Source organism: Opisthorchis viverrini, assembly GCF_000715545.1.
Source record: "Opisthorchis viverrini unplaced genomic scaffold opera_v5_31, whole genome shotgun sequence".
Taxonomy (NCBI): Eukaryota; Metazoa; Platyhelminthes; class Trematoda; order Opisthorchiida; family Opisthorchiidae; genus Opisthorchis; species Opisthorchis viverrini.
In genome coordinates this window covers 593364-621292 of record NW_008751688.1, presented here as the reverse complement: position 1 = coordinate 621292, position 27929 = coordinate 593364, and the positions used below count along the sequence as shown (strand labels likewise).

Sequence of the window (27929 nt, the reverse complement as noted above, 5' to 3'; positions counted from 1 at the left end):
GCGACGGAAACATGAGGCGGCCTGGTGCAGCACATTCAGTTGCCTGAGAACATCGGAAACGAGAGATTCAGCTGGGTTCCAGGTGAGTCTCTCGAAAAAACCAAATTAGTTTGCAAATGAGTGTATATTCGCTAATTTCGTGCAATTTGGTTTCAAGTAGAACATGAGTTTGACGGAAACCCGGGGGCTGCCCCTACCTGATGAGCCACAAAAAGGGCGAAACCGGTCGTGGGCTGTCGACGGATTTTCAGCAGCCTTACGAGTAGTACATTACAAAGTAGTGGTAATCGTTTAGCTGTAACACTTTTTCCATGTCTAGCACGAGTGCTGGATTGTAGCAGGTTACCCAAGCCTAGACAAAAACAGTTGAGATACCAGAGTTAGCTTCGAAACACTGTTTTTTCGGTCATTAGGTTCGTGCCTTAACCACTGAGCTGCCCCGAGCTCCTGTGGTCTCCTGCTTTTCCATCAGTTTGTGGATTGTTTACACCGTGCGTATGACTGGGTTCCTCGAAGCAGGCGATCGTCGGTCGTACGGAGGCCTAGCCTAATAAGCATTTTCCATAACTCGGCTGATGTAACATCTCATTGCTTACTTGGTACTCTACCAGATGTAGCCAGTGTATTCGTGGTTAACTTCCGAATCTTCTTCTTCCATACCTGGGGACCCCGTCTGAGATGCGTTCCAGAAGCGTATAGAAAATAAACCGGGCTATCTGAGTGGATGGATTTTATAACCATATTGCTTGGATTGATGCCGGGGTTAGATTCAGGGATCCCCTTGGCTGCTTTTTTCCGGCTGGGAAATGCATAACACCACGTACAGGAACGACTTGCATTCCCTAGGGGTCTGATCCACAAACAGCTTGCTTTTTGCTTGAGTGAAGGTGCTAGAGAGAATAACAGCTGAACCGCTACCTTGAAATGTTTTCTCCTAATAAGTTCTAGCTATTTCCTCGTCTTTTTTCTCTAGTAAACTGTGTTAGCTGGGCTCCTCATCCCTACGGACTGATGTTGGCTTGCGCCAGTTCGGATGGTACAATATCAATTCTCACTTCAGATGGTAGCAACAACTGGCATGCAGTCCGTATTCCAAACGCCCATTCGGTAAGTTCAGTGTGTTACCCAGTCAAGTCCAATCGTATAAACGCATTTCCTGGTTAACTGACCTTCACCCGAACGATATAGAGGTCTACGTTTTCCCCTTGAGTAAACATTTGCGAACATATCCCTTACAATTCAAGTAGAATCACTGGAGATTGTGGAAAACTTTACGTACCTTGGTAGTTGTATTAGCTCTGATGAAAGCGTGTCCGATGAAGTCAGTGCAAGAATCTCAAAGGCTCGAATCACGTTTGCTAACTTGGGTCACTTGTTGCATCAAAAAGGCATCTCACTGGATCTTAAGGGCCATGTGTACCAGGCTACTGTAAGGGCTGCGTTGTTGTATGGGTGCGGGACAAGGCTGTCTTGAGTAAGGCGGTGGTGCTCTCCCATTCTTGAAGTGAAATGGTCATAGTTGATGTTTCCTAGGTTTACTCCACAGTGAATAACATCTTCCGAATTGTTCAGTTTTTCAGCAAAGCTTGAACATTATGGAGGGTTGAATAATAATAATAATAATAATCAAGCAATTCACCTTAGTCTCATTTATTTCCCACATTAACACCCGTTCTACCTGCGAACAAGTGCCATGCCACACAAGGTTGAGGATGTTTCACAAAGGTATACCTCCCGTGAAACCTGTCATTGACAGATGGCGGTTTACTAGTTAGTCCGAGGGCAAAATTGACCGTGGATTATTCGTATGGTCCTGTTTGATATAAGTTGACGTTCGGTTTCATTTCATATTTCACACCGATGAGGAGGAAATAAGGGTAGGAGACAACGACCAGTGCTCAGCTAACTGAGTTCACTTTGCCCATTACCTGCCAGAATCATTCGTGCCTGACGAAATCGGTGGAACAAGTCCAATCTCTTCTGCACTTTTAGCGTTTAACGTGGTGATTAGATAGGTTCGAAGCAGCTAACTCTGATTACTTACACTTCCTGGTCCTGGTCTCAATATCGCACGTGTAACTTTGCATCTCACTTACGTTTTGTTGGAAACTCAAGTCTGTTTTGCATTCTCCATAGTTTAATGCCACAGACCGTTTTCCGGTTTCGACTGCACCACGTGTCTTCCGACTTCGATACGCATGAAAGTTCATTGCAAGCAAACTTCCTCCTACAATTACTACGGACAATTGAATTTTTCTGCTCAATACGTACGCCACCAAGAGCCAACGCCTCAGCGCCCAGATGCTTACTCTACTCATGAGTAGCTTAAGCATCCATTGGCACTCTAAAGCCTTAGTTCCTCCACGTCGTTGTTGCCTTCAATACGACTGAATCGTCTTGCATGTAGTGTGATTAAAGGCTTCACCATATATTAAAGCACTTAAGTTCCTTAATGTTCCTCTGGATGTACGTACGTCCGTTTCTTAAAGGAAACACCAAAAAAGCTACGTCCTATGTGACGAAGCACCCTTTCGTGTTACATGCAAGCAGATTGGATGGAATGGGTGGTAGTGACGTCTTGGAGAAACTAAGTTTTATATTAACTTATTGGAGAATCCCTTGCCATATGGCCGTATCAGATAAGGAGCCATTGAATCCGGGTTTCAGCTTGAACCAATCATCGGCTCGATCTTCCATGCGACCTATATACTGTGATCCTTTTAAATGAAGGGTGCTATAGAGAGAGGGGTTTTTCACTTTCTCACGTGGGTGGATTCTCTTCAAGGGTGCTTTCCTACTTGATACTGACTGACATTGGACATTAAGCAGAGCAGTGGCCTCAGTCTGTGTAGGGGTCTCCGGAGGGGCCAGTTCCGCATGCTATTTTTCTTCCATCATTAAAGCATGGTACTTTCATATCACGATCAGTGTAGCCCTTGAATAACAATGAGATAAATGTGATCCATGCTGGTCTAACTTCAGGTCGCAGCTTACAAGCACATTTCATAAGTCCTAGCTATTCGGTAAACAGGATGCTGGATGCGTCACTGGGGAAATTCATCAGTTTGGGAGTGACATCAGGAATAACTCAGCGAGTTCGAGATTAAGGAGTTTTAAAAGTAATGAAAGTGTCCTCTCTGGAGTTCATTCTGATTCAACCCATCCTATGTGACGAACAAAATCTTAAGAAATCACGTAAAATTACCCCGAGTGCTGTGTGAAACTTACTGGCAGTGATACCTCCCTGACGCTACCACGTTTGCATTTTTGGAATTGTCATTGAGACCAGTACTTGAGTGAAACAGTCTTAGAGGTTATGAGGACACTTCCTCTTGATTTAGTTCTCAATTTCGGTACCGGATGAAGATCGAAGGCCCGTTGCAATCTGGGCTTCCGACGGCATACGAACAAACAAGCGAATTTGCTGTTGATGACGGGTGAAAGTTTTTCCTTGCTTGGTGACCTCATTTTCTGGAGTTTGCTTCATTCTTTCTCTCGTTAAATTTCCTCTGTTGAAGCCTTAATGCGATGCCCATTTGTTTTCGTCCCACGAGCTGGTGTATTCGCCCGTTCGTGCTGTGCAGAGCATATTATTCTCCCTACTCATTGCTTTGCAAGTAGTATGGTAAGATGGCTCATTGTTTTGCAGAACGCAGCCTTACACTCCTTGCCAGATTTGTGCTGCTTCAAAAATGTGGGGCACTTACTTCCTTTTACGAATGTGACAGGAGAGTTCGAAAAGGTAACATTCAGCACAAACTGTCTTCTTCTATCGCTGTTTGCTGCTATTTCGCTTACCAAGGCTCCAGTAAATCGGTTTCGGTAACAAACTGACGCTAAATTACTTTCTCAGTCAGTTTTCACTACCGACGACTTGTCGGTCGTCCGTCCATTTAATTTCGGCACCACCGCAACTAAATGGGAGTACTAAAAATGTTCGCCCTTGTTCCTTCGTTCTTTTCTCAGTCAGCCCAAGACGATGCAATATTGGTCTTGTAAATGTATTCCCTGGGTAGAACTTCAGTGTATGCTATTCTACCCAGACCAGTCTTATGTAGTACAGAAGTCTCATGAAGGGGACACCAGACTATAACTTAGCGTAGCATAATCTCGGATCACTGTCGAAGTATGTTTAAGCGGTATTCGAGTATATGGACATACAAAACGATGATATTAGAAGTGAATGTGTGTTGCACCTCATTGCTGTGTGTATGCACATGATCCGGTCCATTACACTGTATTCCGTTATCTACTGAAGATACGCAGCGGACCACTTTTACAGCCAACTAGTGTTTGTATCGTATTAATCTTATTTACGGCAGCTGAATTTATTGGAGCACGCACCTGGGTTATCCACAGGTGGTCCGACTAAGCCTCATAAGCATAAGAGAATCCTACAGGAAGAGAGGATGAGAGGCCAGTACGGAGTACTATGTAGACCGACCCCTCCTTCCCACAACAGCCATTCTGAATAGGGATCATGCATTAATTTAATGATAAATCAATCTCCTAATAAGAAATTATCTACCTTCACATTCGTTGGCCTGCCATGAGGCTGTGATTAAATAAATGTGCGCCTCAGATTGCCAGTCCTCAATAGAGCATTTATCGTATAGATAAAACTATTTTTGCGCAACAAATGGTCGTCCTAGGGCAGTGGTTCCCAACGGGATAGATGCGACTTGGATGTAGGGGGAAATCGCCGTTTGTGTTCTTTTTACGTCGAACCTGTGACGAATAATCAAATGATACATGAGGCATATCTGACAAACGAGCGAGCGACAAAGTTTGAAAATTATCACATAATGTCAGATTTGGATTTGGCCCGCATTCATGTTAGACTGCGTAGCCCGACATGTTTGTTCAGCTTGTCGGCGTCTGATTTTGATTTTACCACACTGTCCGTTTGTTCACACGATGATGATTTGTACATCATTCCTCTGTCCCGATCTCAGGGCCGTTTACGTTAATATCACGTTATCCAATCCATCTATGGTTCACTCTGGGGGCGAGATGGTTCAACTGGTTAGAGCGCGAATTTACTAACCGGAGGGTCCGTGGTTCGAACCCGGCCTCTGCATCTCGACTTCCCCTGTCTAGGCTTGGGCAACCTGGCAGTATCCCAGCCCTCGTGCTTCCTTCGGGTGGCGTGACAGCTGGGCACCGGAAGGGTGTTGCAGCTGAACTCTTGCGTGGTTCTCTCTGTTGCAGCGCCCATTATGTAGTAGTTTGTTGGGTCTCTATGGGGAGAGATTAGCTCGCATTTGACTCCTGTGTCGAGGCGTTCACTCATTGGTCAGGATGATGCTGGCTGATTACATTCCATAAAGGGGGTTCTCCTTCATTGCTCTACGTAACCGTAACGTGACTTGAGTATCATTTTCATCTCTGGCTGCCACCCGTATACATCTGACACAGTGGACCGAGCTTCCACATCATTTTCGCCGTATTTTACTGATTCTACTCCCATACTGCCTTTAGCTTTGACTGAAAAATGGAAATTTCAGCCCTTAGCGTGTGGTCATCATCATCTGATGGCAGCAATAGTTTTCTGTCAGTTGCCCATGGTTGTGCTGGTTAGTCACCCTTGCCAGCCAGATATTTTGTGGACTATGGCGAGGGAATATTTGCAGTTGAAGACTAATAAACGCGCGCTGCGCCGTTTCATTTACTTTTCCGCTACTCATAGAACTAGCCAGAAAACTATTACAGGTTTTCTAGTAACCGATACCTCTGTCAAAATTAGCGGATTATGGTCACATTCTCCTTACAGAAGCACTGACTGCTTCATAATGGTTCACGATTCGGCTTGCCAAACTCACTCTCGTCTTCATCATTTATAGTAATACACTGATAGGTACACATTGCCGCCCAACTGTCACACAACCATAAGGCGAAAAGCAAACGGAAGACTGATCTTTCTCGATATGAGCATGTGGTTCACAATAGGTTGAGAATAGGTTTCTCTTTCTCCATGCTTGTTTTGAGGTATGCTTGATGGTTCACTCGAAGCGGCCTATGGCTAATGCTGGATTAGGTCGTCCGTAACCTTATCTCCTACTTTGTTTCCAGTGTACTAGCCCACAACGCTGGTTGGGATCGCATTCAGCAACCTCTTTGTTTACATATATACGCTCTGTACATGACAACTTATCTCTCTTTGTCCACATACCGTGCCGATGGTGTAGATTGACACTGTGACTTATCGCTCATCTTGATTTTCATGTGTTATTACCACAAGATCATCGGAACCTGTGCCTCATTGTTTTTTTTTCAATTCTAACAGATCGGTGTAAACAGCGTTTCCTGGGCCCCTGCAATAAACGCCGACTTTATGCTCAATCCATCGTCTATAAATTCAGTAAATCCGCTGATCAAGCGGTTTGTTTCGGCCGGAAGTGACTCGCTAATAAAAATTTGGCGGTAGGTCCTCGAGATAGTCTGTCATCTTTTTCAATCTGATTTGCCCTTTACGTTCTACATTCTTTACTGTTTGGATTATTTTTGGTTCGGTGGAATTTGCTCAGCACTCCATCCCCGCGCCGCTCAAATGCGGTCCCCGATTGAGACCTAGGCCAACCTCAAATTGCAATACTACTTCATTTTCACCTTTTATTTTCTAGCGGCTCCCCGCTTGTGTAAGCCCAACGAATTTGGCCGTTAGAAGCAAGTACATCACAAAGACAGAATAGTTATCAGTGGCTTACTTGGTGGCTGATGTCGCATACCTGGAGTGTAGTCACTATCCAGTCGCGATATCTGAAGTCCCATAGTGACGGAGTGTGTTCGCCATATCAAAATCCTGCCGACTAATATTTTTGACAGTTCCAAAATACCTGGTCGACTTACCGTCAAGGTAACACTACCACCCGTTATACTCATCTATTAATTCGGTCGATTCAGTCGAATACCTTTGTGGTCATGTCCCTCTGGACATCATCTTCATACTCAACCTTTGAGTGCATAGGATGATGTAATCCCAGCATCCACTTGGTGTCATTTTCACCTCAGACCCTTGTAACAGGCTCTGGGTTCGTTGAAAACTGTTTGCACAAATCAATAAGTCCTAGTGCATCCGTTATTTGTAGGTCGTGAGGCGATTTTGTCATCCTGAAAATGAAGCATCTCTATACTGAAAACAGCTCTACAGCTGTTTCATCCTTGTTGAGAAGCGTGAGCTGTGTATAACTCATCACTGGGCTTGTCACTAACCATTTATCACAAGGTACTGTATTCGAAAGAACTGGTGTACCATAATGGACTGTGACTAAACAACACACGCTTTTCGGATGATATAGTACTTCTGACACGTCTTTTCAAGTCGTATGCCTTACTTTATACTCCTCTCCATTTCTCATTTGGTTAGTTGGCGAAGTCTGTACATGAAACTATCTATATTCGTCCCTGGCCTGTTGTTTACGGAACTGAGTCTTTTTCGATGCAGAGCACATAAATATCAGCCCGGAAGCAAAACATTTGGGAATCGATCGTAAAGGGACTCGAAGGGTTAATTTGTGGGAGATCCCGGAAGTCGATAGGTCAAGATAGGTTGTGACATCGTTTCCATGATATCGCTAGCATTGTTACTTTGGTGAATTCCTTAAAAAATACCTCAGCTTGTGGGAATGTCTTTGGGTAACGATTTCAAAATTGTGCAGCCGTAAGCTGGCTAGCTTTCCGCAACTCTAGGGTAGGGTTTTTCGCCGAAATCTTCACGAGTTATCCACTACTTTACACTCACTCCCTACAGCGTCTAAAAGCTTCCGTGTGGTCCCTCCCCGCAGAGAAGAACTATTCTAGCTTCACTCCTCCCTCGCATGTAATTCCCTCGTGCACGAATCCGAAACCCTGCGTATTTTTACGATTCCTCGTCATCTCTACTTTATCTGCTTGTGTTTGATTAGACCAGTGTCAGTTGTAAAGCGTTCCGGGTCCCGTTGACTTTCTAAATAGTACTCTAGTCTGGTTGTCCACCTTGGTCTGTCATCATCTGACAGGTACCAAGCCACGCATCTACTGTTTTGGCTTTGTACTTTGATGGTCAGTCACTTATCTCCACGCTACCACTTTCTAGCCTGGTTACACTTTCAGCTCTTACAGAAAGGCTGTGGAAAGGAATCTGCTTCATGTTTCAGAACACTTTGAAAAATAATCAATGGACTGGTAACTCCTCGACAAGTTCCAAGCGTTTTCCATGTGATCGAAACCTGTCTCTACAACGGTCTATGCTTTGGATCACTTTCCTATCTGTTCGTGTGGCTGATACCTACATGCGATGATCCTAAGAACCTTCACATGGATACCGATGTTTGTAGTTTGGGGGAACTCTTCAACTCATCATCGTCAGTAATTGTGACAAGAATACTAGCACTGATTATCTCTACTCCACTACCGCGTGTGAAGGCATAATACAAGGCGAAACGGAGGCTAGCTTGGACTGACCTGTCACTGGCATCATCTCAAACACCGAGTCAGACGATCTGGCTAAAACTCATGTCAAGGAACACATTGGCATCAGTCACATGCAAGACTTCCGTGTCTTGAGGGGAATTTAGGGTTACGGAAATACTTCCCTAAAAGACGAGTCTGGGTTGATGACAACTAGATTTTTCACTGACCACCTTCATGTTGGGCTAACATCCGCTCTCTGGACTTGCCAGTCACACTGTATACTCTGATGGACATCCGCGTACAACGGGTAATACCAATGAAGCCTGCACTAAGCCGCTGAACTGACTACCCTATCCCCGTCTGAAACCGAAGGAATAAAACCGGAGAGTGAACAGAAATGGACAGTTCTGAAGCCGTTAGCGCACCCATCTGTTGACGCACATAGATAAGAACAACCCTGAAGTTTAATCCAATGGTAATCGCTTCAGATAGACCGGATGCTCACATTACTAAGAAATCTAACCCCCGTTGAATTCTCATAGCGTTCTGTAGTTAACCATGTTTCCACACGAGGAATTTGGCTAAAGAAGCATGTCAACTGGTCCCGTGTGGTCAGTTTGACCTGATTAGGTATAGCTCCTGAAATCAACAGAATACCCAGACAAACTGAACCGATTCGATAGACACCTGAAGAGTTCGAACGGATTATTCGGATGTTTTCTTAAACCCTTCAAACTACTGAATAGAACCTGGAATGACCTCAGTCACCTAAAGATATAAACGAGAGATTCAGTTGAGTCTCTCGTGAAAACCAAATTGATTTGCAAACGAGTGTATTTCTCGAATATAATGAGGTCTTTTGAGAGATACTCTCTGGACTGTTGAAAGAACAGCATAATCATTTCGTTTGGTAGTACGCTTCCATCTCCTCTGTGGAACATTTCGTTCCACACCATCTTCGTTAAAGCTGACGGTAAGGTTGTGTGCAAGTATCGACATGTTTGACAAAATGCAACGTGAACTGCTTACCGCTTACGTCATCGCCGATGGCCTGCAGACAGCACATCCAATCGGTCGGACACATTTTGCAACGCCGGCACGACGATAGGGACGGACTCTCAGTGTACTTTTCCGGTTCATTCGGTACAACGTTGATTCACCAACAACGCGACGTCAATGGCATGAGTTGTTCTTCGCCAGGTAAATCAAATCCAGTCGATTAAGCAGCGTGGTAATTGCTTCTTCTTGATATGAGAAAGTCGAATACCGCAGAAATAAGGATAAGCGGATCTTCTTATCCCAGTTCCGTCAGATCAACCGACATTCTAGAAAGTGCTCATCTCAAATCAAATCGGCACCCTTCATCCATTTCCTGACTGTTGTGCGGGGAACGCTGCGTCCATTGGTGTCACGATCATTTGCCACCATTGTCCGATTTTGTGAGGAAACGTTGGCGACCTCCAGCATCAGACCACTGATTATTTTACCGTCATCCGATCGGCAAATCCTCACTTCTGCTTGGTAGCACCTCACTGCTTATCATGACTTGATCATACTAATCCTCATCCCTCAGGGGTAGAGACCAATACGAACCAATTTTCCACCACCGGAGCTTTTGATTACACAAACCAACGCGATTCCTCTGGACTTGCTCTTGTAAACAAGGAACGACTGCTGCAGCCAATATCTTACACCTCTTTCAATCTGGCCGCCGGTTTTTGTTCAAGCCCTCCCCAGGGCACTGTACCATACCTGCCATTTTTATTCATACCTCCACCCCCAACATCACCACACCCACGGCTCTGGTGCCGCCCCTAGTCACTCTCCAGGGAATAATTAGAATATTGTTATGTCATTTGTTGCATCTCGGGTGCTCCACCACCACCACCACCACAACTATTTATCTCACACTGTGTATCTGCTTTGAACGAAGTCATGATGATTTGTTTTCTTTGCCTATAAGTGTGCTAGGTTGAGAGTAACGTCAGTTTGGGCTGTGCAATAGAACGAAGAACTGAAAATGCGTATTTCCCACAGGCCTCAGTCCAATCATGTTGTTTCAAAGGCAGCAAATCCGGCGTGTGTTTTCGAATATCGGCTAATGCTTTTAAGTCGTTCCAACTCCAGGGAACTTTTCAATAACTGGCGCCTTTGAAGAGCGAGATTGACGGGCGCTCTCGTATTGCCTGAGCCACAAAGCAGCGATAGATTAGTTGTGTCGAATTTATCCAATCAGCATTGTTGACGTCCCCCGAGAGAACAATGCGGCAAGTCGGGGCAGAAATGGAATTAGTGAATATTTGCTGTAATGCTCCAGTGGTTTTCGGTGTCTTTCGTGAGACTGAAAATGCAGACCAACCGTTACTAATCAGTTCAGGCTACCGTCGGTTGATCATTGACTAAGACTACATTTTCCCGCCAATCTACTGCTTTGCAGATGCCTTCCCAATTCACAACCTAGATAGAATGTGGGTCTGCTTACATTCGACTTTTGGCCGGGATGCCAAATAGATGCATCTCATCATAGACTTTGTGATAAATCTAGGTGATCATAGCCAGACTGTTTGTTCTATAGCCACTGCTTGGCCTATCGTCTAACGTGCCTCAGCTAATTCCGTTTCCTCACACAAACAGCCCGTGTATCCCCATTACTTTTGTTATCCTGGTGGAAATACCACTCGATACTATTGCTACCAAGGAGTAGCAATGGTAACATTCATATTCATCTTGCGAATCGAAATGATGTGGAGTGCGAAGATAACAAACTTAGAAGGATAGTGTACCCCCACCATTCATTGCGACGTCTGTCGTGTCTTAGTGGTCTGTACGGCCCCTTCCAATAAACATCGTTAATGGCCATCTTGGAAACTGCGGCCAGAGGTAGCTATACGAAAGGAACGAAGAGATTGTACGTGTTCCTTGATATAGATAAAATGAAGGTCGCTCATTAGAGGTAGAGCTACAAAACTGCTACAAAACTAAACATAAGAGATCACATAAACTCTCTTCTTCAGTCACATCAACAACAGGTAGTTGCAACGGAACCAAATTAAACGAGGCTGGATGCGATGGTTCATCTTTCTCACCTTCGCCACTGTATCCTTTGAGCTTTTGATCCACCACGGGCTTATGGGTACCTCTACCTTGTATTTCATCCGCTTTGCCAATCATTGAGGTTCAGATTCTTTTCAACCACACTCTGCAAATGGTTGTCCTCCCGACTAAATGGCACCACCTTTTGCGTCTCCTGACCTTCCTCTGAAATGGTCCCTTCAAAGGTGATCGTTATTTTCCGGACCGTTTTTTTCGTTCGTACATACTGTGAGCTCCTGAATTCCGGGGCGTCATTATTATTACATTATTAATATCACAGTAATATTATTAGGTGTAGGTGGTTGTGAAATTTGTAGAGCTCATATTTACCGTTTGAACAGTCCTCGTCCTTTCCTAGCGCAATTATTCTGATGTTTCGACATCATAAGAGGGAGTGTTGAACTCGAGTTTCGCTGTACACATCGCGCAGTCATCCATGGTTGTCCAGCAAGTTTCAAGCGTCGGTGACTCTCCTTGACTGGAAAGTCCTGACGGGTGGGTCAATCGATCATCACAACCAGGATGGTTACCGAAGTCATCGGGCAAACCAATCACATCGTTCATGCGTAAACACGTCCACCTGTTCAGATGTGATAATTCAGATTCCTTTGGTGTTCGCTGGTGGGATAGGGGAAAACGCTCGCCTCTCATTTTCAGACTCCGACACCGTCAAAGGCATGCACTACTTGTGAGCTCTCGAATGAGCGACACTGGAGTCCAATGCTTTCCACTTTGATGCGTGCCCACCATGCTAGTTGCGACAAAATAGGGGAGTACTGTTCAAACAGGGATAGTAGTGCTCTTATTACATGATCTTCCACCAAACGTCCTGCACATGAGGTCTTCCGATGAGTCAGGTATTTCTTACTGTCCAGCACTGAATGGAAATCGGATATCTGGAACTGTCGCGCATGACTTTTAGCTATACCACCACCGTTTGTTGCAAATCCTCACACGCCACAATGTTGCTGTCTAACCCAGCTTTGTCATCCTGTCTCCTTACCGACCCAGGATGTATTTGCGCCCTTAAATGGCGGTTAAAACACTGGAAAGGTTTATTATCTGAATCACTGTAATATCTGATAGACGGCCAATCCTCCGTTCTTCTTTATCGAATCAGCGATCAGGTGATTGACCCGAGCCGGTGATACGAGCTTTTTTATCCACCTGCCTGGTATGACTAAATGACCCGCATGACGCCGACTTAATCTCGGCACATTGCGTGGTTTTCGTGTTCTATCGACTGGCAGTCGCCAGTTGCGTAGGCCATCACTGGCCTCGCACAAGTGTGTCACTTCATTTTCTCTGGCGGTACATTATAGAAAGAACAGCTAATCTCTGGCACGGGTGCCAAGACAACGAGCACACATTGTTTACGCTATGGTTCGCTGCATACCGCCTGCCTAATAATCCAGCGCCGACGATTAACCAGCAGCTCCGCCCACATTGTACACTGCACGCATGCATTAACACCCGTCAGGTCAAGCTGAAAGGCACACCCACGCACCACAAGCGTCTAACACGAGGTTGTTCATGGCATTCCGTTGTGCACCAAAGAACGTAGCAGGCCTGAATACCTTTCGTACCTGACGTTCAGTGTGATTGCTCTAACACACGCCAAGCTTGTCAGTCTTGTTATGAGCTAAGCCCTTCTGAAGCCGAATCGTTCGCCCCGACTTTACGCTTCTTTGTGGTTTCCGCGTGCGATTCATAATGAGCACAAAACTTGTCACTGCTTGTTTCCTGGAACAATCCAATTCCTTAGTTGCAAATCTTTCTGCACTACATGGTCTCACCCAGTTGACGACGACCCCACAACCATGTCTACGCATGACATCGATTTTTAGCTGCTTCGGGTTGACAATTATACTAAACTCGACCTGTTACGCGTATTTCAAACATATATCGGTCTGTTGTTTTTCCAACAATGAACCAGAAATATTTTATTCTGCGTAACTATTACTTAGACTATCAACTGATATGAAACAGCGATGTCTGTTTCAAGCGAATACTTCATCACTCAGCTTGAGCCATTTGAAAACATTCTCAAATGGCTAACCAAAATAGAGAGAGCTTCACTACTCATTCATATTCAGAAGGAATATTGGCGTCGAATAGTGCAGCGTTAATAATATCTTCATTATCATTACTATTACCTATCATTAATGTATTGTGCCATTCTGATTAACCCATCCTCTCCTTCCACTCGCCTGCATTTATTATTACTATTGCATTGACTCTCCTTAACCATCGCTTTACCTTGACCTCAGCCGAGTGACTTGAATGTTCCCACTCCTATTTTGCTATTCTCGTCCCACTTGTCCCTATCGCCGCACGTGACCTGACGGTAAACGTCCTCAGATTGATGCGCATGTGACTGATGTCCCGAGAGTGGAGGCTAGGCAAGGTATAGGTTGTGCCGATTGTGAAGCCACTACACGGGACGTGACTCAGCCTGTGTATGGTCTGCGCTCGGCTAGGCTAGGCTAGGCTTAGTCAACGTCTGTTTCACGTCCACCCATCTTTTGGACACAAGCAGCACCGTATAGACAAGTGTGTCCTGTTAGAGCCTAATCCCCACCTGCCTACCAGCCCACCCGCCCCATTGTCTGGTATCCCCATATCACTCTATCATCAGATATGGAGGCGGTGGGTATATGTTGCCCATGACCTTGATTTCTTCAAACCGATCGTGCCGTGTTGTGTTCCCCGCGGTGCAGACGTCTCATTTATTGTCATGTGTCTATCCCCATAACTTGAACTAGATTGGACAGGAATTATAACCCCATGTTCCACTGAGCTATGCTTCTTCACCACGGGCATACTGTGCATAAATCAAAACAGTTCGTTAACATGTTAGACTCTTTTACAAGGTCTGGACGTCTGCATAGCCTTGTTATCCTACTGTATCTATTATGTATCTGTGACACACTGCTCGTGTACTGTGTGGGGCTACTCCACCAATCAGACCATATTTTCCCGAAAGACGGAAAACCTCTGGTGCAATGGAGGACAGTTTTATTCATCCAAGCACAGTCAGTCGAGACGAGATGATGATGGGTTATTCCATCCTAACGGTTTCATTCTTACGAAAACATCCGACACTCACATAGGAGTGAATTGTTAAACAACACAACAAGTAAACGAGAGGGCACTTCCATTAACTTGTTGGTTTTGGAGCATATCCAGAAGTATTAACTAGAAGCAGATCGTACCAGCGGCAGTGTTGCATCCAAAGTGTTCAACTGGGCTTCATTTAACTGCGAATCAGTCATCAGTCGATCGGTGAGCCAGTGCAAAATTACTCGCAAAGATTCAAGCAATTGTATTCAGACGTGGCTTTTTGCGTATACTAATAGCACCAATCCATACCCACTGGTATTTTCCACTACGTTTATTTCTATACAGTGCTGGTGTGGCTTGACGGCACTGTTCGGGCTTTGCGTTTCAAGCTTTTGTGTTCGTTTTCCGCTTGGTCTGCCTTTTGACGGACGATATGTTGCACATTGTAGGTCGTCGACACTGTCACAAATTTGCTTGCCCATCTCTAATAACTGCCGACCAGTCTAGCCGGAGTTGCTTGCTATGTTTTCTAGGATTAGGCTGACAACATGCTCAATTCCATCGTTTGGACAACCAACCCCGCCCGCCTATTTGTCTTCGTCGTTGTCACTGCCATATTCGTTTTTTCTGTCCTTGAGATTGTTTAGCCCGCCCTTCTGACTGTCAACTCGGGGTTGGACGATATACAACCGGGCGGATTTTTCTCTTCTGGATTGCTTTCCTCCCCTGATGATGGCTGTATCAATAACAACAGCAGTGATAGATGACTACTCAGTCTGGGGGTCAACTCCGGTCATTGAGAATAGACAGCATTCGGATTGTGTGTGCGTGTATACACGAACCCAAACAGAAACTAAATAATGTCTATACTAACAAATAATCCTAACTCCTTACCTTTTAAGCCACCTTATTAGGCATTGCGCAGGCATGTTTTACTAGACTGCGTCGATTAGGTTTTTATTTTTCCCAGCAAATTGTCTAGATTAAATTGGGCGGGAATAACTGCGATCCAGTTGCGAACACTTGATCAGTCTCCGATATCTTCCGGATTGTTTCGTTGACTTCGAAATTCGGGCTTTCGCATCCACAGAATAACAGCAAACATCCCCGAATTCAACAGCTGGTGAAGCTCAAATACGAACTGAAAATAGTTAAAACTGGACAAATCGCTCGTCCACTCCTGACCGTAGATAGTCCTGTCACTGAAATGGGATCAAGCAAGATTCTCACATGCTTCTTAGGAATAGCGGTTGGGCTGAAAAGGTCGGTTGGTTTGCATACGTTGCACTAAAGCGTGAAAAACGTGGGCGTCCCAGGACATAGTCACCTTTGGATAGCAGCTGGCTCATTCATATGGTTCTGATCACAGTATTCTGAACGCTTCAAGGATTGATCCACTGCAGACTGAATTGAGACACTAAAGAGAGGGCTTAGTAAAATGACTAGCTATTCATGCCTTACTGAGCAAAAAACTCATCAAAGCTAACAACGTGGCCTTCAATGATAAGAAGAGGAGTGCTCTCGAGCCTCCAGATATCTGGACTACTGTTGTCATGAGATAAAGCAGACTGAGGTCGGTGTAATTCTTCGGCTATTAGGTAACATGTCCGTACATCGCCTGGGGCGCTTATGAAATTCAAGGGTGACAACCCTCCTCTGGTGGGTGATAGACAGGACGCTGACGCTCACGTATTCGATAGAGGAATAGTGACATTTAGAGGTGGTCAAGCAGTTTATACCAATGTACCAAATAAAGCATGTTTCCAATGCTTACCTTAAAGTTGTTACTTTTGAACCATTGATATTAATATCACTGATGCTTCACTACAGTGATTTGGATGCAATTCCACCATATCTCAACTATTTGAAGACGTTCGAAGCGTTTTAGGTCATTGCTTTTGTCGCCTTGCCAACCTTGGCAATACATGTTGGATGGCATGTGCAGTGCTCAAAACGAACTTATGATAGGAAAAACGCTCTTACTTTTCTGAACTCTACAGCTATCAAGCAAGAGCTTTTTACGAAAGCACAACCCAACCTCATCCAAGTCCTGACTAGAACAACGTTTGGCAACCTCTTTTGCACCGTATGTCCTTATCAGTATGTTACGACAACCTACTCTCTGCCTCTCGAGGTCTCCCTCGCCCACATACTGCGAGTGATACGCCTTACTTTTCCCGTGTATTGCGAACGCAAACCAAAATCCTAGCAGATCCCAATAAGAACACGATAATTTTGAAGGCCATTTCAACCAATACGGTGCTTGTGATTGTTTTTTGTCAGTCACTTCCAGGAAACGCTGAGGAGCACTTAATCAGACAAAAGACGTTTCAGTATAACCTATTTGCTTCGTGCATTCCCTTGAACCTGTATCTTCTGAGTCCATAAACCGGGATTTTACAAACTATATATATATGGTTAGGGCTGAAGGTGTAACTCACGCGCCTACAAATTTTGTAGTGAGAACATAGGTAAGACCACTGTTGCATTCCTTAAAATTCTGTTATTTTCGCACCATTTTGGTTTTCTATAAGTGTAGGATTTCGTTGGCAAGCCCTAAGTGGTGTTAGATGTCCCTTGGATTATGTTAACGCACACGTGCTGAGCGCGCATCTTCTATCAATAATACTCACTTTGAGTGCAACAAATTTTGCTCTTCTTGGCCCTTATTATTCTTTCATTAACCCAACCCATATATGGGATGTGTATCTTGAAATCTACCACAATCAGTTTTCCAGTCGCTAGTCTCTTCAAATCTTTGTGTCTATTCGCCCATCACATCCACCCGCTCCCCCGATTGAGGAGCACTTGATCAAGGTGCATATATTCAATAGACAACGTACATCATTTGCGGCCTGAATTCCCTAGGGGCTTACTTTCACAGTGTTTTGTCGACGCCACCACATCACGTGATCAGTGCTGGACCGTGTAGTGGCCTTGAGTGTGCTAGCTTCACCAAGTGGCCGAATACTAATGGGAAATTCACGTCACAGCTTCGCAATTAGTAAGTCATATGTTGACACACGTGGGACGAGCCTTCATTCTGTTGTGACTCCCACTGTCCACATCACTTGCACAAATATTTGGTTATTCTTTGCCCTATGTGGATGTCTCTCCAAAAGGGACGTTACTGTCACTCGCCAGACCGCTTACCACTTAATACCTTGGGTTCTTCAACGACTAACTCCTTTAAACGTCTATCCGTTGCAGACAAGCTTTTTTACGTAAGGCTATGAAAACGAGTCATCTTCACGATTATCCACATTCTAAAGATTCTGATACGAAACCGGACTAGTCGAAGATTGTCTATAGAAACAATCTGCGACGGGTACTGAGCAACCGCTTTACTATCCCTTAGCAAAATGCAATATGCAAACAGAAAAGATTCTTTTCCCGTCGAATCGCTGGATCCATCACAGAAAAGCTCACAGCCTTGATGAAATGTGTTTTGTCCCATCTCTACGAGAATCGATCGCCACCGTGATGTAACAGATGCGGTGAAAATCTTTAACGGTGCCTCTGAGTCACAATGATGACTTGATCGATGGTGTGGACTTGAAACGTGTAGCAAGGTAGTCACCCTCCTCTCTACTAGAAGATTAGTCGATTCCGCTAAATTAATTCGTTCTACCAATAACATGTGTGCTGTGTCGAGGATAACTGTAGCCTACACTAAGATAGCCAGGCCGTTGGTTTGTTCGCTTATTTAAATAATTCGGTGGCAAACGCTCCATCACACTCAACAGTAATGTCACCGTGGGTGGAACGGTATAGTATGAATAATTATTTTATAGATTTTAATAGATTTATAGATTTAATAAATTTTTATAGATTTTAAGATTTTTTTAGATCCACATGTCTACATAGCAGGCACAGTTGGCTCCACTCGTTACGGCGATTTGCTTTTTTTCACATCTTTATGGAAGTGTTTGTATGTATGCGACCGCCTGATGCTCTAGGTTCACACTGTGCTTGGCTGCCCTTCTGTGTAATACAGAATGTCATGCATGAAGTCTACAACAATAACTAAGCGGTCACACTGTATTTTCTTCATACGTTTCATCGTGGTCATATAATTCAGCTTAGTCTGTGATCGATAGGAACCTTACGTAATCCGCCTTTTTTTCACTGTTTCCGGTTAGCTGCTAACCTTGACCATCAGCTTTTTGTTTCGACCACTTTGATTTAGACGTCACTGACCAAGTGTGTCTGTATAACATTACGGCAGGTCCTATTGGATTTTCTCTCGGTACCTGGTTGGTAAATTCCATTCTTGCTACGGTTATTGTTTGTGTTGTGAAGAATGGTAGTAGTCATCACCTGTGTGTAACGTGATTCCGGAACGTAAGCGAATATAAGACCGGAATAATTCTACTTTTTCGGATTGTGTGCTGTACTCGCTGTTTTTTTCCTGCAAACAAATTCACCCCTATTACATCCAAATTATCTGTGTTTTCGAGACCGGTAAAATGCACTGCAGATTTCTTTGATCCGGTTCGAACCCAACCTCTGCATCTCGACTTCTTTTGTCTAGGCTTGGGCGACCTGGGTGTATTCCTGCCCTCGCGTTTCCTTCGAGTGGCATAGCAGATAGGCACCGAAACGGTGCTAAATGAACCATTTTTTCTGTCGCACTAAACCCGGCGTCCTTGAGAAACGTACCGTCACGATAATTGTGTTTACTTCTCAATCTTTTATCCATAAGCCCAGTGTTTCACTTTTGCTACTGATGGCAGTACTGCGTCTCTCTAACAAGTCCGTGAACCGGGATTGAGTTGCTTCCGATGCCACTAATTGACACCACACGGCAAGGCCCAAGTGGTTAGAGTGCGAATTTACTGACCAGAAGGTCCGTGGTTTGAACCCGACCTCTGCCTCTTGCCTTCCCTTGTCTAGGCTTGGGCAACCTGGCAGTATCACAGCCTTCGTGCTTCCTCCGAGTGGCATGGCAGCTAGGCACCGAAAGAGTGTTACAGCTGAACGATTTTACGAAGGTGCAAACCGGACTGCCACGTTAAAATTGAATCGTATTGGTGATACGGATCGGCATTCACGGATGTGGATTTATTGGATCGTATTTTTTCGAGGAGGCTTCGTGCACTTTGATTGCGACTGCAAGTTTCGGGTCCAGTTTGTTGCATAATAACGGTGAAGAATTTATTGATGTCAATTGTAAGTGGAATGCCCGAATTCCGACACTCGTATTGGTGCTTTCAACATTATATACTTACAGGCAAATGTTTAAGTGGTCCTCACTTTTACCTAACGATGTATAAACTCTCGAACTATATCGTAAGCCAACGCGATAAGTACTGCTTATGCTATTTGTCGCATGTCAAAACGGGTGCCCCACGCATCGACCTGCTTTTATCCAAAAGTGGACCACCAGCTCCCACCACACATTTTTTCTGCTGTCTGAGTTACTCACTGTTCCCTCCCCCGAGTTCTGTTTCTGCAGCTGCAGTCATTTCAGAGCCATCCGTCTTGGCGCTTTATAAGATAGCTGGAAGGCTTACTAATCACATGTGCCGCCTTATCACTGTCGTTGTGACGCAAGCAAAAAATATCTGCCTTCGGGCACATATCAAACTAGTTTTCGACAATTGCATGCAATCACTGCTTCACGATGCACAGGCAAGCAACAGTTTCGGCTGCCTCCGAACCGCGCTTGCGTAGCATGAGCACGATTCGCTTATTCGTCAAACTCTCCGTTTCTAAACATTCTCAAGTCGGAATTCATCGACAATTGTTCACCGTACTGTAGCCATACCTAACGAATCGGCAGCAACCGACGAGGTATCCTACGGTTTGGGGGATGTTTTTTAATGTGTTAGTAGTCAATCTCTGAGGTGACTCTGATACAGTGATGACTCTCACCTAAAGACACTTTTTTAACCGGAACGGATAGTGCTATCCTCGGGATCAACGAATGGCAGCGTACATCACTCTTTCAATGTCGTGAAACAGACAAAAATCTACCTACTATCAGTTAACTTCTTGAAATGTCTCAATCGATCCCATATGATAATTTTGTCCTCCTCCCTCGTGGTAGATGTTCCGTATAACCACACGTTAACGTGCTGGTGTACGTCCTTAACTAATAAATGGACCCAAGGTACACACTGTTTCTGATTTCCAAGTAAGTTTACACCCGGGAATCACAGTGTGGTCACTTGAGGCTATCACCTTTGGTTTCATTCAAGGTCATTCCCCATTAGTATCCCTCCTGTGTAAGGCGACGGTATGTCATTGAATGATTTTGTCCGCTTGACTCATACCGCATACTACTTGAAGCGATGCGTTTGTAACACTGCCTTTGCTATGGAAAATGTCTTTTCTTCCCCCTTATGATTAGTCCGAGTGGCGTGTCTCCATTACTTCTTTTATGGTGCACCTTGGGCAGAGAAATAAGGACTTGTCAAGTCCCGAAACTATTTCAAGTACTGTCTGGACTGTTCCAGCTAGTGTCCAGAAACTGATTTCGACGTTACACTAGACATTACCTTAGACAGATTTCCGGAAAAAAATACAAGTTGGATAGACAACGAATTTATGTGATTACTCTTTGGCACGACCATCCACGTGACATGTTCGAATTACTCTGTAGTGGAATACACCGAATCCTGTAGCTTAACTGTCTAGTTTTACCTTTGTTTGTCATTATAACCAACATATGATACTGACTGTCAGCTTTATAAGGGTGCAAAACTGCAACCTAGCTACACGCAAATGAGCTTATGATAGTTTGCCAGCCACTTTTACTCGATCGGCTGTAGGTATGTGATTTTGACCGACGAGTCCTTGGTTCCAACTGACTCTTTCTAGTAATCTTGTCTAGTCTTGGACAGTCTGAGAGTATCTCAACTCTTGCTTTGTTGAAGGTTGCGTGGCAGCCATGCACCGAATGGATACCTAAGATAAATGATGTGATTTGATTCGAACCTCTAGGTGAACCAGTAGAGTTCGCCAGTGTTCATGCATCAACTATAGCTCTTCGGCCCATATATTCGGATGCCAGAGGAAATGAAGAACAACTTACTTAGTTTGCTTTACGATGGCTGTCTCCGGTTCGCGGATGAGCCAGCTCTACTAATCTCTTGGATCATCGCAGTCCATGCACGGCTATCTTAGGCTGGTCTAATAAGTGCACTCTCAGATTAGTTAACCAGTAGGTTTCGTCTTTAGGATAAATACAAGCCTACGAAGATACAAAGATACCAACAATGTAGGCTATTTTCGTACATTTTCGATCGCAGACTGTGTAATCCGTTAGTATACACAGAGATCAGGTGAAACGAGACTCTCCTACGGTTGAGTTAAGATAAGTCTCAGAGAAATGAGAACTGTCAATGTGGCGAACTTGGTATCTCCGTGGTTGTATGCTGTAAATTATGCTATTTACTGATGGGTAAATCTGAGGACAACCAAATGGCTCAAATAAAGATGGTGCAGTGGTTAACAAAGAATAATGATGACAATAATCAACCGTACTGGTTCAGCTGTGGCACCCTCTCGGTGCATAGCCGTCTTTCAAGTTGAGAGATGCACGAGGACTGAAATACTGCCGTTTACCCAACCCTATACTCAAGCAATCAAAACAGCAGACCTGGATACGATCCATAGACCCTCTGGTTAAGCGTTTCGTACCTTAACCAGTGAGTTATCTCGAACAATGGGATGATTTCAAGTCTGCGAAAGTGATCAAAAATTGGCTGCTATAAATAATGTGCTTTTGCGACCCGTTGTGAGAGCACTTTAGTTCAAACAAGCTCAACTGAACAAAGGATACTGTTAAAAGACCACTGATTTCCTCAAAGGGCCGTTCACTTCTTACATAAAACTAGGAATCCGATGGATCTCCGCAAGCGAGCATCTCCTCGCTTAGAAAAGGCAGCCCACTTTGGCCGGATTCAACGGGCAGTTCCTATTGAGAATGACCACTGCTCGAAGTAGTTTCTGTACGTTGAATCGTGTCCCAAGTTTGACTCCTACATGCAATTCACTCTAAGGTCCGTTGGCACTCAATGCCACCAGAAGGAAGCACGAGGGCTGGCAGTATCCCAGCTGAATGATTTATATTTTTTATATTTTTTACTCAATGCACGTTGACGTCAGTGCAGCGCCTGCTGGTCACGTGTCAACCACTCGGGCAATATTGTCGATCCACCGTGGTTCCTGAAGTCTGAGATTCGCATATAACATTTCATTGCAGCTGAGACTGTCCAATTAATATACGAACGTAGAAATACTCGTCAAATTGGAAAAGTGTTAAACCAGCGTCGACAAACACCCTGACCTTTCCTGCCTTCGCCGGAACACCTGAATGGCACAGTTACTTACGACTTCCGTTTTCCCCTTCTGGCAGTCTAATACGCACCTTTTCGGGTGATTTTCTCAAGTATTTTAGCGTTTTGTTTACTCAACAAGACTAAAGTTGTCGTCTTTACCTAGTGAGGTAAGAAACAGCCATTATATTCCCCGGGTATTTATTGTTGTTGATGGCTATTGGCAGGGCGTTGGATTAGCATCAGTAGATTTTCACTCGAATGCAGCTTACCACTTATAGGTCATCCGCCTCTATTTAGGGGGCCGATTTGCTTCGATATGTCGAAATAGTAAGTTAACCTTGTTTTCGAACAACAATAATGCTGCAAAGCTAGTGCTAGGAGTTAGTTATGTGTAGATGTCGATGGATCTCGTAATTATATAGCAAAAGGTGAGGGCTGACCTGTGCACCAATGCAACTTTATCTAAAACTTCGAATACCCTCTGTTTTTATGGCCTAATTGGCGTTGTTTCTCGAGTACGCATCTAGCTTTGTAAAGTAAATCATTTTCTAGGTCCCTGTCAGACTTGCGATGCCGTTCCCCATTGAATCTGTTGTGAAGCCTTAATCCGTACCCATATCGAAAACCAACTCGTGTTCAACCTACCGAACCGTATCTACACGCCTAATAATCATGTGGCCTGATTTCTTCCGTGCACTGTTGATTTCTTACCACACCCACGCGCCTACCTATCGACCTCCCTACCCTCCGACCCAGTGGCAACAATACGCGCAAAACACGCATGCGTTCTCCATTACGGACAAGCAAGGGTTTTCATTCCGCATCGTTGGTACGAAGCTGGGACACAATAGTTTGTATGCTGTCAGCTACACCTTGAGGCGTCATGGCTACGCAATGTTGGACACGTGCCCGTTGTAGGACTCCCATTCTCGAGCTTGCCTACTTGCCTGGCTCTGTGTATTTGCTGGCCGCATGCTTGCTCTGACTCTTTTAACCTGGTCTGAAGACACGAGCAGCGCAGGCGCACTCCCGTGTGTGTGTGTGTGTTGCATGAACACGCTTGCTACTGTGTTTGTCTGTATGTATGTGTGAATGACCCTGGACTCATACTAAACTGGTAATGCATTTCAGAAGCACTGGCGATCACATTCCATGCCACTCGCTCCACCCTCCAATCAGGCCATTCACCCGTCACTACTAGTGGCGTAGTCACGTGTCTGCGTCTTGACCTGTCCCTCTACCGAACATCACTGGCCGATATCTGCGGCCACATTCCTCCTTCCTGGCACGATTGTTTGACGTATAAATTAGCGATGTTGGAGGGACAGTCCCGTCCACACATTTCTGATGCCTGATCCCATTAACGACGGTTGGACGCTTGGATTATGAGCCATCTCGCGTAGGCCATGGCGTGTACGAATCCAAATGTTTGTTAAATGTCCGTTAGTTTGTTCCACCACCCTTATGCTTGGCATTACGCCAACCTACTCTAAAACGATTACCTTTGCAGCAATCTGGTTCATGTCGAACTTCTTTGCCTTGTTCCCAGTATTGTAAGTTGATGCACGTGAAGGGTGGGAAGGCATTCACGCTAAGAACTCATCATGCCGTACCCATTATCTCCCGAACAGGTAAATAATGCTTGAGGCCTCTGGCTTAACCCCATTTTATGACTTTTTATGACAGCGTGCACCTTATCGGGTTGTGGTGCACATGTATCCTTGTCAAAAACGGTGAGATGTGGTTAGTTTTGATACGAAAAGCACAATCCTCCTTCAGTTTCCCCCTGATTGGCTCTCTTCAGACAAGCCTACAACACGGTCGGTCATGTGACGCGTATGTGACAGCTCAGTACAGTACCCAGCCGCGTGGCCCGGTACTGCACCGGATGGACGATTTCAATGACATCCCTTATCGTTTACGGGCGATTGCAGGTTGGGGGTCGAAATTGCCGTATAGTCCTGTTTTCATTCCGTCATACTACAAAACGATGGTGGTCGGTTATTCACTTTTAACAATTCACCAACTGGCCCCAGTCAACTATATAAAAAATATAATAAAAAAATCTGACAGAATACTCAGTCTATTATACGAGGTCTGGAGATAAAATGAATACATGTTGTTAAAGGGTGGTCCTCGGAAGAACAGAGAACAAACTTTCCAGGATTCGCGGGTTTAATCTAAACTAATTGCTTAACAGTCACTAATTTGCAGGATGATGAAACTTAATATTGCGGAAGTTTTTGACGGTTGCCACAAGAGTCAACATCTAATTTCACCACTTGTTTCGACAAGTGTCTATGCGCAAATGACAAGGTAGATTTCAGCGTGGCCCCTTCTGTTGTAGATAAAACCAGATTAAACAACTCGTATTCTCTTGCATCTGTGTAAGTGCCCCAAGCGATTATCCGTATGAATTCGTGATGCAATTCCACAACGTAAACAGTCACCCTCTCGAATGATTCATTGGTATATTTGTATAAAATATAGCTCCTTAAGTTGAGTCAAGTATGCTTTGGACGACAGATGGCCCCTTCCCCTTGACATTGAAATTGATCCGTCAAGTTTACCTTATCCTGACCGAGCTAAAGCACATTCTTCTACCAATGGTATTTGTTCTGCTACAGTACTTTTCCTTGCTTTCCAACCGTCCACTTCGGAGAGCGCCATTCCCCAAACTGCCGTGATGCAGATAGCACTACCCGCCATTACCATTGTCTCTTACAGCAACCGCGATTCCCGTTGGTGTTTTCACCACATTACTCAGTCTGTATGGAGAGAGGTCCAACCATTAGGATGTATCACAGGAGTGCACATTTTTTTCATACGATGGCTGCCTGAGTTTTGGAGAACGGACGGTAAGTACTTATCAGTCAACTGACACTGGAGTGCAGACGGGAATACCGTACGAAAATGCATTACGTTCAGCTGTACGAGTACTTCAAAAACTCAAATAGCTTACACACCGACTAGTCCATCTCAATTCCTGACTTTTTGCCTTGTTTTATTCGAAACACAAGTACTAGCTCTTCATGTGACTGATTTGAAGAACTTTTGTTTGTTGTTGACAATCTACTAAGAATTTGTGCATGATCAAGATGCCATTCCCTTTTATCGCCAATGAAGGTGCGTCAGTTGTAGATGGACATTTCAACGTCGTGATATAAGTTAGACGATGCAGAGTGATTCGTTTTTACTTCAGTGATTCATAAACAATCAATGCATTGGCGACTGAATGTATAGGGAAGAAATTTCCATGACTCAGAATGTCCGGATAGCAAAGTAACACGCGTTGCGGATGGCGCTCTTCTCCAAATTTTTCGCTTTCTCACACTTTCGTAGTATCCGTCGCTCAATTTTTACCCGTATTCCAGTTGGTTTGTTGTTCAGAAATGTGTGCTCTCGAGTATCTTGGTCAGATTAATGGGTGCCTCAGTTCAGGTTGATACTCGTCACATTTCTGGAGTAGCTCTTGAGTCACTTCAAATGCTGCCACTCTTTTGTCTTACATATGACAGTGAGGATACCGCCTCCGGAACCACAGAATGGATCGAAGAAACCCGTCTAGAGGGCCATTCCGATTGGGTTCGCGATGTCGCTTGGGCACCGAGTTTGAATGTGGCTCGTCAAATGATCGCTTCCTGTGGTCAAGACGGACGCGTAATTGTGTGGGTATCTGTGGGTCTGGACGAACCTGGTGCTGTCCACATGGGTGCAACAGTGGATCCGAAAGACTATGTGCACCGCCCGGGCGGAACAAGTTGGTCTCCGGTCGTATTAAATACATATGCAGATGTTGTTTGGCATGTGTCCTGGTCCATCACGGGTAATATCTTGGCTGTTTCCGGTGGAGACAACAAAGTGAGCGCCGTTGCCCGTTCACCGTGTTTATGCGGTATGACAAAGTTTCCTCGCTGATTTTTCTCGGAGAATCATTTTTCAGTAGACTGTTTAACCTCGTCGTTGGATTTCCACTGTCATTTTGCTTAGGTTTGTCGGTGTGGCTACCGCCACCACATGAATGCAACTGCATTTTGTCCACTAAGCAGGATTTTGACGCATATGCAAGCAAAAGCAAGTGTTCATTTGTGCCACCTCTACGTCTGTCTCCCCGTAACTAGCCGTCTGAGCCGGTTTTCGACAAGTGATCCGTCTGTCCTGATTTTCAATTTGTTTTCTATGTCGCTATGACGACGTACCTGAAACGCCATGTGGGACCCACGCTGACAACCAGGCCGGAGAGACGATGTTTGCTTTTGAGACGACACGGGACAGTTTTGCGTGCGCACGCGCAAGTCCACCACACATACACTTAGTCTGTTCGGACTAGTTTCATGCCTGTGTTCAGTGGGACGATTTTAACCTACACCCGATAGTTCACGGATCCTAGGAATCGCTGCTCGTCCTCTCAAGCTGACCTCGGCGAGGGACCATGTGAAAATGTGATGCTCCGCTCTGTGTGAATGCACTACACATCTACGGACTTCAGTAATAGCCAATATGCCGCTACGCATAAATCGTACTCACAAGCATGTGTATATTGGTGCACACAGAATTACACACTTCTCAAGGTCAATGGTCACACGGTGCTAAATATAATGGAATAAGACAAGCAATTTGCTTACAACGACCACATCCATCACGTTTCTGGTGTCGTAGACTGACCACGCGCTCCAAACATCTTATGATAGAAAAACAAGGAATACTTGACTTAGTGTCTTAATAATAAAAAAGTCAGATGCATTATGTCGAACACATCTTCCCTGCATGTTACAGTCACTGTCAATAACTCTGAATGTTTGGCGTCGCAGATCATGGGTACGTTGGTACGTTACATCAGGCGACTATCGGCACCGCAGAATTCTGGACCTGAACAGCTGGGCACCTGGGTGCCACGTGCATATGACGGCAGGCAACGCCCCTTAACCGATCTGTCAGTGAGATCAAATTGCATTGTTGGTTATCAGTACATGCAGCACTCCAGGTCGACTGAGCGTTTTTCTTGGTGCACAAATACACGGATCTGCATTCGTGGTGGAATCCATCTCTTGTCAATAACAAGAATCGATAAGCACAATATTTCTGTTCAGAAAT

The 27929-nt window shown here is 44.7% G+C and overlaps 4 protein-coding genes across 4 annotated transcripts in view; 1 reads left to right on the top strand and 3 right to left on the bottom strand.

Annotated features, from left to right (window-relative positions):
* Window positions 1-2210, bottom strand: part of T265_02560 (hypothetical protein) — a gene marked incomplete at both ends in the record, with an annotated part of 32717 nt that extends 30507 nt beyond the window's left edge. The window contains one exon of the mRNA XM_009166839.1: window positions 2097-2210. Within this exon, the coding sequence (XP_009165103.1) occupies window positions 2097-2210 (114 nt within the window). The remainder of the gene's footprint in view (window positions 1-2096) is intronic.
* T265_13041 (hypothetical protein) overlaps window positions 1-27929 on the top strand; it is a gene marked incomplete at both ends in the record, with an annotated part of 39079 nt that overhangs the window by 5361 nt on the left and 5789 nt on the right. Inside the window, 3 exons of the mRNA XM_009166885.1 lie at window positions 974-1107; window positions 6287-6423; window positions 26354-26696. Coding sequence (XP_009165149.1) covers window positions 974-1107; window positions 6287-6423; window positions 26354-26696 — 614 coding nt within the window. The remainder of the gene's footprint in view (window positions 1-973; window positions 1108-6286; window positions 6424-26353; window positions 26697-27929) is intronic.
* Window positions 11362-11562, bottom strand: T265_02559 (hypothetical protein; the record flags this gene model as incomplete). Its single annotated transcript, XM_009166838.1, has 1 exon — window positions 11362-11562. One exon carries the CDS (start codon window positions 11560-11562, stop codon window positions 11362-11364), a length of 201 nt encoding a protein of 66 aa, XP_009165102.1.
* On the bottom strand, window positions 15575-24421 carry T265_02558 (hypothetical protein; the record flags this gene model as incomplete). Its single annotated transcript, XM_009166837.1, has 2 exons — window positions 15575-15688; window positions 24338-24421. 2 exons carry the CDS (start codon window positions 24419-24421, stop codon window positions 15575-15577), a joined length of 198 nt encoding a protein of 65 aa, XP_009165101.1.